This window comes from Sinocyclocheilus rhinocerous, unplaced genomic scaffold (genome assembly GCF_001515625.1).
Source record: "Sinocyclocheilus rhinocerous isolate Xijiao unplaced genomic scaffold, SAMN03320098_v1.1 scaffold2274, whole genome shotgun sequence".
Taxonomy (NCBI): domain Eukaryota; kingdom Metazoa; phylum Chordata; class Actinopteri; order Cypriniformes; family Cyprinidae; genus Sinocyclocheilus; species Sinocyclocheilus rhinocerous.
Genome location: NW_015636081.1, coordinates 529001 through 543844, shown reverse-complemented (window position 1 = coordinate 543844; position 14844 = coordinate 529001). Strand labels below are relative to the sequence as shown.

Genomic DNA, 14844 nt, shown 5'->3' with positions numbered 1-14844 from the left:
ATCTCAAAAGTGAAATTGGAATTAAAATGAGAGCACGCAATCGAAAGCGGTTTCAATAGCGGCTCCCTGAAGCCCGCAATTTATATACAGTCGCCTATACTTCCCCAGCGATATAATTGCGAGAAAAAGTATTTAATTTTTTTTTTTTTTATCCTCCCATCTCGTATGCTATTTATTCCCTTTAGGGTTTCCGTAGTACACTTCATTTCCTTTCCGAACACGGAACTGGGATGCGGCGGATTGCGGTAGAGGGGGAGGGGGGGAAGGAATCACGATGTCAGCTTAACATCGTGATGTCTGTCAGCCATCGACGATAGCATCGTCTATCGGCCCAACCCTAAGGTACACAGAAGAATGTTAAATGCCCCAGGGGGTACGCCCCTGTAAAAAGTTTGAGAACCACTGATTTGGTAAGCCCAGACATTAAAAACCACCCAACACACTCTCACAGACCTCCCAGAGCATTTTTCCAGCGTAAAAAAGATAAGTTCTGGCAAGATTTCCGAGCAGCCACTGAGGAACGTTTCTTGGTAACTGGAGGACAAGAGTTCAGCATATATATTGCATACAGCATATAAATTATAAATCAGCATTATATTTACAATTACAAAACGGTGCCGGAACTTCTTATATATTCTAATTAGACAAAGTAATCCATTCTGAGAGGAAAAATCAGGGGCAATAAAAGCAATTGTATTTTACATGGAGCTAGGCACCTCATGGGGGCCGATATGTTGAGATCACATGACCAGTCAGATACTGTCAAGGCCCCGATATACTTAAAGAGAAATTAAAGAACAAACTGGTATGCCTCCATTTCGATCCAAATCTGTCCTTTGAGGTCAGATGCAAATAAAAACATGAACACATTGGAGAGCTGCTTTAAAGTAGAAGCTAAAGTTTGACTGCATTTTTTGCATGTTAAATACTGTAAAGCTGCTTGCTTTAAAGCAATATATTGCATAGAGCGCTATATAAATGCCAAGTGTCATAACTGGAGTGCCGAATTGCAGAGCTTGTGCAAACATATCCACAACGCTATGATCAGATGCTTTCTTAACTGCTGTTTTCTCACTGCTGTCATTTTTGCTGTGTGTTGTTTTTGTTATTGAGAGGAAAGAGCGCAGCACATATTAATATCTGAACACCGCTTGCAGCTGTGTGTGTGTCGTCAGAACGCTCAAAAGACAAAAAAAAAGAACTTTGCCGTTAGTATTTCGGGGCCTTTAACCTCCCTGTTATGGGACACTTTCACTCATGGAAGTAAAATGCACTCTATTAACAGGTAACAGGACATACCACTTTTCTCACTCTCCTCAATGCTTCCACTGTTGTTTGAAAGAACCTTGGACTTGTCCTTAAAAGCAGGAGAAAAAGAGAAAAATTAACCCAAGACAAAGTCCCACAGACTTCTACCTACAGACCTCTGAAAGCTTTCAGCTGCGTCCCAAAGGACACACTATACACTATGCACTTATACACTATGTACTCAACCATGCAGTGTATGAAATATATAACGTTGTTTTGTCATTCATAATCAGAGTCTGATAGCCCCTCCCCCTTTGCTACGTAATTAAAGCTGTGACAGTTGAGTGCATGAAGTGTCCAACATTTCACACTTCATTTTTTCGGTTATTTTAGTGCATCATCTGGGTATTTTAAGTGCACGGAATTTTCCGTGTGTGAACACACTACTCGCTTTGTTTATACTACAAAACGTCATAGAATACTGCACAAGTACGCGATTTGGGACGCACCTTTTGTTTCTACTAACATAACCAACAGTATCTTATCCTAACATTCCTATAAAATATTTCTAGCTAACGTATATTCAGTTTCACTTGGAAAAACAAAAAAGTCAGATTTAGAAGTTTTGTGTTTTTTAATCCATATTTTTAGGTCAATTAAACTAAAAGTGTAATCCTAAACGAGGACAATTCACTATTAGCGGATATACACCTAAGACTTAGGGATAGTTCACCCAAAAATGAAAATTCTGCCATTTTCTCACTTTATATGAAGACAAGATTTAATTTAGGTTTTTTTTGTTAAAATTGATCAATGCACATAAATGGAGCATATCAAATAGAGCCACTGCTGCTCAATCATACTGACTTTACACATAAGGACAAACCTCATTGGTTCTTGCGGAAGCTCAATCATGCTTGAGTGAGACAAAAGAGCAACCCTTGTTGGTTAACAAGCATGTTTGAGCTTCCATTTACAATATATGATGTGCTCTATATACTGTATGTGCATTTATCAATGTTTATATAAGAAAACAAGCCTAAACTAAATCTTTTCATCATATAAAGCTATTGTGTTTTTTCAGAAGACTTTGATTAAACCGCTTGATTCATGTAGATTACCTTTAGGATGTGGTGTTATGATTTTAGAAGAACATTTTTTTAATGGAGGAACAGAAAACATTCAGGTTTCATTACATATCTTAATTTGTGTTTCAAATAAACTTTTGTGGGTTTGAAAAGACATGAGGGTGAATAAATGATGACAGTTCACCTTTTTGGGTGAACTAACCCTTTAAAGCATGAGAAAAACCTAAAACCACATTTTAGGGATGTTAGAGAGGTTGCACATTACAGAAGAATGCCATCACTTTTTTTTAACAATATGGGAGAATGAGTTACATTTATGATTGTTCACACCATTCTGTTCTTGCTCTTCTGAGGGAAAAAAAAAAAACCGCTCAAGAAACGCCACAGAATGACGTGACAGTGTTCAGTCTGAATAATGATCGGTATGAACAACCACTGGGATCATCTTGTATATATGTCATTCAAAGTACATTATTCATGAGACTAAGCATCCTACCATTGTTCCGTCGAAGGTTGGACAGCTATCACAGGATTCATCCGGTATACTGGGCAGGCAGGCTGCAGGCCGGCAAACAGCACTGCTACTAGTCCCAACAGTGCTGAAACAGCAGATACGTATAAAGTCATCTACACTATGACACACTACAATATGTAATTACACAGACACTTCCACTGTTTTATTTAGATCTCAAACGGGAAGGGAAGAACTATAAATGTAAACTTATATTTCTCTATTACACAGTTTGAACAAAGGGAGTCAAGACGTGGATGTTTACTCACCGAAAGCGGCTCTGAAAGCGGGAGAGGAAGCGCGTGGAGATGCTGAGACGAGGATTGAGGAAGTTACTCTCTGTTGTGGGCTGCAGACTGCTCAAGTCCTTGTTGAACTTTTCTACAAGAGTTTCCACAGCAGATAAGATTAGCAATAAGGTTTTCACCATCATCTTAAAAGAGTAAAAAAAACTGAAAATGTAGTTCCATTTATATCCAAGATGTAGATGAGTGTTTCTTTATCACACTGGTTCTTAATTCCAGTCCTGAGGACCCCCTGCTCTGCACATTTTGCATGTCTCTCTTATTTAACACACCTGATTCAGATCATCAGCTCGTTAGGAGAGAGATCCATGAGTGTGTCAGATAAGAGACATACTAAATGTGCAGAGCAGTAGGTCCCCAGGACTGGAATTGAGAACCACTGTTTTATCGGAACAGATTTGGAGAAATTTAGCATTACATCACTTGCTCGCCAATGAATCCTCTGCAGTGAATGGGTGCCGTCAGAATGAGAGTCCAAACAGCTGATAAAAACATCACAATGCACAAGTAATCCACACGTCTCCAGTTAAGCAAAAAGCAACAGTTAAAATGCCTAAATGATGGATTTCTTTCTTATAAACATGCAGCTTTTCACTTCACAAGACGTTAAAAGATGGACTGGAGTGGTGTGGTTTACTTGTGGATTATTGTGATGTTTTTATCAGCTGCTTGGACACTTATTCTGAAGGCACCCATTCACTGCAGAAAGGATCCGAAATCTGAACAGATTTTAAAACACCAGGCAACACACACTTGCCGACTTTGTAAATGGTAACAGTGAAAAACTGGGCATCATGCACTAAAGACTGAGAATCACACACACTATCAGACTTTCAAGTTGTTTTAAATGCAACAAACTCATGCAGAAATGTGCCTTGGTGCTAGGACACACATGAAAAATAAAAAAAATCCAATGTGTTTTATAAAATCGGATCAAAATATCAAATGTGTTTGATATTCTCAGATTGGACAAAAATCGTGTAGTGTACTCCATGTATTATGTCTAGCAAACATGACATTTTTGAAGCCAATAAAAAGTTGATTTCCATTAACACAGTAAGAGCTGAAGTTGCAAACATCTCGTACCATTAGCGGCCACACCCAGGGTGTCAAAATGTTGACGAAGCAAAGTTCCAGATTCTTCTTCATCCTCTTCCTCTTCAACTCCCGAGCTTCCTGTGGAGCTCACCTGACTGAGGGAGTCTGTGTCCTCTGCAAAAGCAGCAAAACAGATGAAGCCACATCAACAGGTCGACCTGCAACTCTTAAAAGGCCACTACTAGTGTCTTACTACCTGAGGTAGTTTCATACTCTAAACACAGCGTGTAATGTAACTCACGGTCATGGGGCTGGTCGCTATGGGAGGCCGGACTAGCCGAACAAGCGCTATCTGGGCTTAGCTCCTCTTCTTCAGGGTCATCACCTGCACCCTCACACAAAGCTTTAACATCAAACTCTCTGGAGGGAAGAAAAAAAAATTCACAGAGTGAAAAATGCTGACTACTAGGGATTTTCATATAGCAATATTTAGTTTACTCTGTGTACAAAGTCCAGTTTCACTGTATATAAATGGAAGGCACAGGGTTGTTTAAACACTGTCACACAGTTTAGTTGCTTGGCCCCATCCAGAGCTTGATTCCAGCACATCAACCTTTCATAAATTGTGCAAAAGTAGTACCTCCAATCAAACTAACTCGTGGGGGACTGGTGACAGTCATATCAAGCAACTACTTGGATACCTCAGGGCTCAATGCTTGGCCCTTCTCTTTTCAGTACACAATGCTACTCTAAGTCATCATCCAGGCATTTTTTTTAAATATTAAACCAAAAACAAACTGCATTGCAGCATTTCTCATGTTGCTGGATACGTATCTGCTAAATGAATGAATGTAAATACACCTATTCCCTAAATTAAAAATGAACCAAGCCAAGATGTCATTACAAGCAATATACCCTTCTCCAGTGGACAGAGCAGTGCTGTTGGCTGGGTACAAAATGTAGTCAGTCTTCTCTGGTGAGCTGAGCTCTGGATGGAAGTTCTCCTCTCCATGTGGCAACTGCAGAAAATCTGGCCCTTGGAGCGAGGAGCTAAACCCATCTTGGGAATCCTATAACAAATAAACAAACATTTTCATATTTCAATTAAGGGACCAGATTATGTGGATACAATTATTAGTGAGGCTTGTTAAGAATAGCATTACTGCTACTATTAGCTCATACTTTAGATTTTATGTTTTTGTTAGTCCCACTAACTGAGTGTTTGCTGAAATCTTGCGGTCTTCTGTCCAGTATCTGTCACATATAAGAATGGAAATGGAGTGACAGACTAAATTATCCCAATCATTTTCAATAAAGAGCTTGCGACTTCTGGCACACAAGCAACAGCAACCGTTGGCAACAAGACGTAGGTATGTCCAGTGACTTGACAAAGTTGAGAAATGTTTAACTTTATGCAAATGAAGAGCAACTTTCAGGAGCAACAACCAATAGGAGTGAATTCTGTGTCAGGTGAGCTCAAACGTCACCTTTGAGTTCCCCTTTGAGCTTGCTGTGCAGGCAAGAAAGGACAGATAATTTATAGAGCGATTTCACTGTTCTATATTATTTGTAAAAACAAACCTGGCTATAATAAAATGATGCAGAAAAGACTGTCAGCAGTCTTAATGAGTGTGATTCAGACATTTCTTCTTGCATCATGTAATCAACAAGAACTTTTTAGCAAAGACACAGTTCATATTAGTTCAAAAATTGTATAAAAGTATCTTCAATCAAATGAACTCACATCAAATGTTGAGGAATGGTGACAGGCACATCAAGCAGCTATTGGGATACTTCAGGGCTCAATGCTTGGCCCGTTTCTCTTTTCAGTATACATAGGGCTGGGCGATATAGCTAAAAAATGTATCACGATATAATGTTTCATATCATTCGGTATCGATAATTATTGAACATTTTTTATAACCTTTCTTAGAGCATTAGAAAAAAGATTTAAATTTAACCACTGTATTTTTCATTTACCCAATTTATTAAGATAAACAACAACTTATTTTATTTTTAACAGTAAAACACAAAATAAATTAAATAGAACAAATATCTCCTTTCTTATATTTTATATGCAGATTAAATAAGTGTAAAGGAAACTTTTGGTCTGTCTCCTGAGGTCACAGGAGGGCGCAATGAGCAAAATAATGCACCTCATTAAATTGTTTATTCAATGCAATTAAATAATGGCGGTCTATAAAAGTGCATACCATCTAAACTAATATTTATAAGTCAAATATAATTTCGTAAAATGCATAAACAATTATGAACAAAACAGCATCATATATTTATGCATAGCTTAATACAAATAGCCAAAGCGCTGATCACACAATTGCATTTAAAAACATATGAGATCCATTGGAATGGAATAAAACCTCCACAAATTCTCAAGACATGTTTTCTAAAAGTTGAACCTCTTTTAATTTTACATGGCTTTCTATTAATCTCTTGTGCGAGACGCTAGTGCAACAGTCACAGTTGTGCGTCTTAAAAATGCGCCGAATATGCGTTCTGTGTGAATGGCTTGGTTTCTAACCTAACCAATATCTTCTGCGCATTGAGCTTCTATATTTCTCTAATATTTTGAATGAAAAATGCCGCAGTGGTAGGCCTGCACGATTAATCGTTTGTAAACCGAAATCGTGATTTGAAAGGGTGCGATTTTCAAATCGCAAGAGATGCTATTATTTCGATTAAGGACTATCAGAGATTTAACACGCATCTACGTAGTTTTTGACAGTTTGCTTCATGCGCATTTTACTTTGATGCAGAGTTTAACCAATAGGGGGCATTCACTGCACGTGCTGACTGAACCAGCAAATAACGCCATTTGGAAAAGATAAGCGCGAGCGGGAGCAGCAGTTCAACTTCCCAACAAAGTGTGTCTGCAGAAGATTTGGTACCTAAACGAAAAAGCACCGCATATGTACTCCCTCGCATAAGGGCATTCTATCACAAAACATGTTTTACAAATGTTAAATCAATATATTGTTTTCTGTAAATAAGTGAACAGGATAATTTTCACATCATTTTGTAGCAAAAACTCTAGTCTACCACATTCTCAAAAGTCTTGTGAACAAACGTTCTGTATGCGTTTTGTGGCCTTATTTCAGTGACTTAAAAAAAATTATTTTTTCACTAACCATGCATAAACATACATAGGGCTGGGCGATATAGCTAAAAAATGTATCACGATATAATGTTTCATATCATTCGGTATCGATAATTATTGAACATTTTTTATAACCTTTCTTAGAGCATTAGAAAAAAGATTTAAATTTAACCACTGTATTTTTCATTTACCCAATTTATTAAGATAAACAACAACTTATTTTATTTTTAACAGTAAAACACAAAATAAATTAAATAGAACAAATATCTCCTTTCTTATATTTTATATGCAGATTAAATAAGTGTAAAGGAAACTTTTGGTCTGTCTCCTGAGGTCACAGGAGGGCGCAATGAGCAAAATAATGCACCTCATTAAATTGTTTATTCAATGCAATTAAATAATGGCGGTCTATAAAAGTGCATACCATCTAAACTAATATTTATAAGTCAAATATAATTTCGTAAAATGCATAAACAATTATGAACAAAACAGCATCATATATTTATGCATAGCTTAATACAAATAGCCAAAGCGCTGATCACACAATTGCATTTAAAAACATATGAGATCCATTGGAATGGAATAAAACCTCCACAAATTCTCAAGACATGTTTTCTAAAAGTTGAACCTCTTTTAATTTTACATGGCTTTCTATTAATCTCTTGTGCGAGACGCTAGTGCAACAGTCACAGTTGTGCGTCTTAAAAATGCGCCGAATATGCGTTCTGTGTGAATGGCTTGGTTTCTAACCTAACCAATATCTTCTGCGCATTGAGCTTCTATATTTCTCTAATATTTTGAATGAAAAATGCCGCAGTGGTAGGCCTGCACGATTAATCGTTTGTAAACCGAAATCGTGATTTGAAAGGGTGCTTTTAAATCGCAAATCGCAATTTTGATCAGAAAAATCGCAATTAGAATTTTTCTCCAAATCGTGCAGCCCTACGCAGTGGCACATCCTGTGGGTTCAACTGGATAGACTAACAAAAACATTAAAATGCAACAACGACAATTACATCACCGCATCTCGTGCGGCACTGATAAGGCTCCCTGAAGCACACCTAAAATTCAAATACACCATTTTTGCATTCGAATGCAAATTTTTATTTTAAATTTGACTAATATTCCTTTTTTTGATTCACAGTCTCATCGCAGGCAGGCACGGCACTCATTTCAGCATGTGTGTGTTCTGTTGGCTGTCTGCTTGTCACTCAAAACACGCCTTTAAATGAAAAAAGTGTGAAACTATCGTGCGCTATCGAACATTTATTTATTTTTATTTTTTGTATCGTTATCAATGATGGTGTACCGTCGATAAATACTGATACCGTTTTATTGCCCAGGCCTAAGTATACACCACAAAGTCACTCTGACTCACAGGAATTTTCCAGTATTAAACCAAAATCAAATCGCAATGACAATTTCTGGAGCGATATCAATGTTCTATATGATTTGTCTGTAAATACAAACACGAATATAATAAAATGACACTTGAAAAAGAAACTGTCTTAATGATCTTGATTCATACATTTATAGATGCAGTTCAAACTAAAACCGTTTCCTCTGCATAATGTTCATTATTAGGGATAATCATTTGTCAAAATATATGTTTTGAAATTTTTTTGCAATATGTGTGAGCTTAAATTAGATGGATTGTTCATCTTGTTAATGATTTAATACACTAGCACTGCTGTAGTTTACATAACACTCTCCAACAGCGGAATGTTAGTCTACTTCTTTATCGACAAAACGATTACTAGTTAAATTAGAATGATATTTTGACATTTTACCAGCAATATATCTCATCTGATTCCAATGTCATATTCTGCAGTCTACACCAGAGATTAGGGACATGTAGCAGCGCTGGCAGTGTGAATGGCGCATTTAAGAATAGTTTACCCAAAGTTTAAATTTGCTGAAAATTTACTCTCAGGCCATTCTATAAGGTATAGATGAGTTTGTTTGTTCATCAGAACAGATTTAATTATTCCCACATGATGCAGCTATGCGCACAGACAGTCAGAAAAAACGGCTTGTGGGACATCAGCTTTGCATAACTTACACGGCAAATCTTTTCCTCCTCCTCTAGATCATCATCATCAACATCTTCATCCAGCAGACTGTCCAAACTCTGCGGATGAAAGCGAGAGTCTTCCTCAAACTCTTCCTCTCCCACGGCTCTGCTGGGAGTGTGTGAGAGGGGAAGCTGCATGCTCTTCATCTCCAGTACTGTGCGGATGGCTAGTGGATCTGATTGCACTGCCCAGCGCCCCTGTGGCTGGTACTGAGATCTACTAGCTATGCCACTACCATCATTTTCACCTCCTCCACCCTGTGACACCCAAGAGATCCAATAGTCATGAAAGAACACAATATGCACAACAGTTTATCATAACAGGAACATACATACCAGTCTACGAACCCACATGGGCATTTTGCCATTGGTTTGGAGCACCACTGAATCCACAGATGCTAAAGTAGAACAGTCAAGCCCATTAAACTCCATTCTAAACTGCATTCTATACATTTTGCTTATGCACTTAATGTGACCGAGAGGCCCAAGACTTCTCAATATCACCACAGAGGAGATAAACCAACACACCATCAGTAGAGTCGAGCCTGTCTGGAGTTCTGCAGTCCTCCACACCATCGTCTGGAGCCTCCTCTGGCATCAAGCTGCCTTTCTCTTCCTCCTCCATGTGCGGCAAAGCACTACAGGGTACAGCGATGTAGGTCTCTCTCCTGAGCAATAGGAATTTAATTATAAAATAAATGAAATGAGACACTAATGTGAATTGCTGGCAATATTTAATCATATAACCCCAACTTAAATCAATATTTTAAGTCAAAATCTGCAAAATTCATTAAAAATATCATCACATAATTATCAATGCTGCAGGGATGACATTTTTGTACATTTAGCACTACTGGTTCCATTCTCCCAAAGTCTAATGGTTTTTTGAATGGGTTTTTGGTTAAAAAAAAAAATGGCCACAATGTTTAAGAGGTTTTAAATAAACAGTAGCATAGTTTGTGATAATACTTGGTATTTCTTTGGTGCTGTTAAAACCACCACAACAAACCTGTAGCTCTTTTATGAAATAGTAATAAATCGCATTTTAAATCGCAAATCGCAATTTTGATCAGAAAAATCGCAATTAGAATTTTTCTCCAAATCGTGCAGCCCTACGCAGTGGCACATCCTGTGGGTTCAACTGGATAGACTAACAAAAACATTAAAATGCAACAACGACAATTACATCACCGCATCTCGTGCGGCACTGATAAGGCTCCCTGAAGCACACCTAAAATTCAAATACACCATTTTTGCATTCGAATGCAAATTTTTATTTTAAATTTGACTAATATTCCTTTTTTTGATTCACAGTCTCATCGCAGGCAGGCACGGCACTCATTTCAGCATGTGTGTGTTCTGTTGGCTGTCTGCTTGTCACTCAAAACACGCCTTTAAATGAAAAAAGTGTGAAACTATCGTGCGCTATCGAACATTTATTTATTTTTATTTTTTGTATCGTTATCAATGATGGTGTACCGTCGATAAATACTGATACCGTTTTATTGCCCAGGCCTAAGTATACACCACAAAGTCACTCTGACTCACAGGAATTTTCCAGTATTAAACCAAAATCAAATCGCAATGACAATTTCTGGAGCGATATCAATGTTCTATATGATTTGTCTGTAAATACAAACACGAATATAATAAAATGACACTTGAAAAAGAAACTGTCTTAATGATCTTGATTCATACATTTATAGATGCAGTTCAAACTAAAACCGTTTCCTCTGCATAATGTTCATTATTAGGGATAATCATTTGTCAAAATATATGTTTTGAAATTTTTTTGCAATATGTGTGAGCTTAAATTAGATGGATTGTTCATCTTGTTAATGATTTAATACACTAGCACTGCTGTAGTTTACATAACACTCTCCAACAGCGGAATGTTAGTCTACTTCTTTATCGACAAAACGATTACTAGTTAAATTAGAATGATATTTTGACATTTTACCAGCAATATATCTCATCTGATTCCAATGTCATATTCTGCAGTCTACACCAGAGATTAGGGACATGTAGCAGCGCTGGCAGTGTGAATGGCGCATTTAAGAATAGTTTACCCAAAGTTTAAATTTGCTGAAAATTTACTCTCAGGCCATTCTATAAGGTATAGATGAGTTTGTTTGTTCATCAGAACAGATTTAATTATTCCCACATGATGCAGCTATGCGCACAGACAGTCAGAAAAAACGGCTTGTGGGACATCAGCTTTGCATAACTTACACGGCAAATCTTTTCCTCCTCCTCTAGATCATCATCATCAACATCTTCATCCAGCAGACTGTCCAAACTCTGCGGATGAAAGCGAGAGTCTTCCTCAAACTCTTCCTCTCCCACGGCTCTGCTGGGAGTGTGTGAGAGGGGAAGCTGCATGCTCTTCATCTCCAGTACTGTGCGGATGGCTAGTGGATCTGATTGCACTGCCCAGCGCCCCTGTGGCTGGTACTGAGATCTACTAGCTATGCCACTACCATCATTTTCACCTCCTCCACCCTGTGACACCCAAGAGATCCAATAGTCATGAAAGAACACAATATGCACAACAGTTTATCATAACAGGAACATACATACCAGTCTACGAACCCACATGGGCATTTTGCCATTGGTTTGGAGCACCACTGAATCCACAGATGCTAAAGTAGAACAGTCAAGCCCATTAAACTCCATTCTAAACTGCATTCTATACATTTTGCTTATGCACTTAATGTGACCGAGAGGCCCAAGACTTCTCAATATCACCACAGAGGAGATAAACCAACACACCATCAGTAGAGTCGAGCCTGTCTGGAGTTCTGCAGTCCTCCACACCATCGTCTGGAGCCTCCTCTGGCATCAAGCTGCCTTCCTCTTCCTCCTCCATGTGCGGCAAAGCACTACAGGGTACAGCGATGTAGGTCTCTCTCCTGAGCAATAGGAATTTAATTATAAAATAAATGAAATGAGACACTAATGTGAATTGCTGGCAATATTTAATCATATAACCCCAACTTAAATCAATATTTTAAGTCAAAATCTGCAAAATTCATTAAAAATATCATCACATAATTATCAATGCTGCAGGGATGACATTTTTGTACATTTAGCACTACTGGTTCCATTCTCCCAAAGTCTAATGGTTTTTTGAATGGGTTTTTGGTTAAATGCCTGAAATAATGTCTCAAGCTCTAAATATTTTTGTGTTTTATTTTATGGCATAAAATATACTGAACAAAATTATAAACGCAACACTTTTGTTTTTGCCCCCATTTTTCATGAGCTGAATTCAAAGATCTAAGACTTTTTCTATGCTGAACTCTGCAGGACTGCGGCTCTCTAGGACCGAACTTGCCTACCCCTGGCCTAAGTAATACCCCTTTTTCTTTATCTTTTTTTAAACAAAGGTTTTGCTTGTTTTGAAAAAGGTGGATGCTAACAAGTGGCTAAATGGGACTGCAGACAGGTAAATTCATCTACTTACTAGTCCACATTTATGGTCTCATTTTGTTCATAACCGTGCTCTTGCAAAACTATTCTAACTCAAACTTTTGGGGAAATGACTGGAAGAGTTGTCAGAAGCTTAAAGTGTAACTTTGTAATAATACAAAGCAGGTTGAAAATCAGTAATATCGGTAGCATATGTAAATGAACAATGTTTTCTTTTTCTGTGTTACCTAGACTGAAAAATTAACGTTATTTATCAGCAAAAGTCCGCCAGATGACACAAAACCAACTTTACTTCCGCATTTTTGTATCCCTAACCACAGAAAGTCAGATCGACATGCAGTGTTTTTTTTTACTACACATACTAAAGCGTGCGTGACGCTCATGCTTTTTTCATTGCCTGCGTCTCACTATATGAGGACATGAACACGTGAACTTCATCTTCAGAGTTGCAGTGTTACTTCATGGGTACTTCATGGGCACTTCATGGGCATGTGGTGCAGTCGTGGCCTAATGGTTAGAGAGTCTGACATGTAACCCGAAGGTCGCAGGTTCGAGTCTCAGTACCAGCAGGGATTGTAGGTGGGGGAGTGAATAATAGAGACTGGGAGTGGCCTTGGACGGTAATATGCCCAGTGCATTATGGGTGAAGTTTTCCTACCTACTTGGCAAAAGACAAGAGCCTTGTTTCTGTTTTCTTTAGTCGGTTGGCACTCTTTTCCATAAAAAAAAAACTGTCTACTATATAGATCAGATTTGCAGTGACTCTACCTGATGGCTTGCTGTTGGCTGGGGGCCCGTTGAACCCTCAGACCTGCTTGCTGCTTCCTCTCTGCCAGCCTCTTCCTCATGGAGTTGGTCATCTGAGAGTCCAGCCGCCACACAAACACACAGCTGGATACACACACAAACCCCAGTATAAGACTTAGATTTGGGGAGTTCTTAAAGAGATATTCCACCCAAAAACGAAGATTGAGTCATTATTTATTCACCCTCATGCCATTCCAAACCTGTTTGTATCTCTTTCTTCTATGGAAAATAGAAGAAAGTTGGTAACCAAACAGCTTCGGTTCCCGTTGACTTTCATTATATCTTTTATGTTCCACAGAACAAAGAAAGTCATACAAGTTTGGAACGACATGAGTAAATGACAGAATTAGCATTTTTAAGCTTTTTACACACATTGAGGTAAGGTCAATCGATATTGGCTGATGCGTTAATGAGTTTTAAAGGGTTACTCCACCCCAAAATGAAAATTTTGTCATTAATCACTTACCCCCATGTCGTTCCAAACCCGTAAAAGCTTTGTTTGCCTTCGGAACACAATTTAAGATATTTTGGATGAAAACCGGGAGGCTTGTGACTGTCCCATAGACTGTCAAGTAAATAATACTGTCAAGGGAAAAGTATGAAAGACATCGTCAAAATAGTCCATCTGCCATCACTGGTTCATTATGAATTTTATGAAGCGACGAGAATACTTTTTGTACGAAAAGAAAACAAAAATAACAACTTTATTGTCATTTTGGAGAGTATCCACTCTACGCAAACTGCGTATGCTGTTCTACTTGTCTCTGTCAGCCGCACCACACGGATACGTTTTCTACGTTTATTTACGCTTTGATTTGAACGAAAACGGCGTATCCGTGTGGTGCGGCTGACAGAACAGTATTCAAAATTTTCATTTTGGGGTGGAGTATCCCTTTAACAAGTTGCTTATTAGCATGTACATCGCTAGCAGATTGATTGTTTATTAGTACATATTAATGTCTTATTCTGCATGACCATATTCTAGATCCCTTAACCCTACCCCATACCTAAACATAACTACTACAACTACCTTACTAACTATTAATAAACACCAAATCGGGAGTTAATAGTGAGACTTGGTCTCCAAACTAAAGTGTGACCAATACATTTAATACTTGAATTCAGCAAGAATACATTAAATTGAACAAAAGTGACAGTAAAAGTTCTAATCGAAAAAAATCCTGGAATAAACTGTTTCCACAAAATACTAAGCTGCACCTCTGCTT

At 38.0% G+C, this 14844-nt stretch overlaps 1 protein-coding gene across 2 annotated transcripts in view; it reads right to left on the bottom strand.

The window, feature by feature from the left end:
• LOC107747681 (mitogen-activated protein kinase-binding protein 1-like) overlaps nucleotides 1-14844 on the bottom strand; it is a 55001-nt gene that overhangs the window by 3954 nt on the left and 36203 nt on the right. Inside the window, exons 20-29 of one of the 2 annotated variants that reach the window (XM_016562275.1) lie at nucleotides 12152-12291; nucleotides 11960-12021; nucleotides 11612-11881; nucleotides 5106-5260; nucleotides 4492-4610; nucleotides 4239-4364; nucleotides 3117-3228; nucleotides 2833-2935; nucleotides 1300-1357; nucleotides 454-534 (exon numbers count right to left, since the gene is read on the bottom strand). In XM_016562275.1, the coding sequence (XP_016417761.1) occupies nucleotides 454-534; nucleotides 1300-1357; nucleotides 2833-2935; nucleotides 3117-3228; nucleotides 4239-4364; nucleotides 4492-4610; nucleotides 5106-5260; nucleotides 11612-11881; nucleotides 11960-12021; nucleotides 12152-12291 (1226 nt within the window). The remainder of the gene's footprint in view (nucleotides 1-453; nucleotides 535-1299; nucleotides 1358-2832; nucleotides 2936-3116; nucleotides 3229-4238; nucleotides 4365-4491; nucleotides 4611-5105; nucleotides 5261-11611; nucleotides 11882-11959; nucleotides 12022-12151; nucleotides 12292-14844) is intronic. The other variant, XM_016562276.1, reaches the window with a different exon arrangement.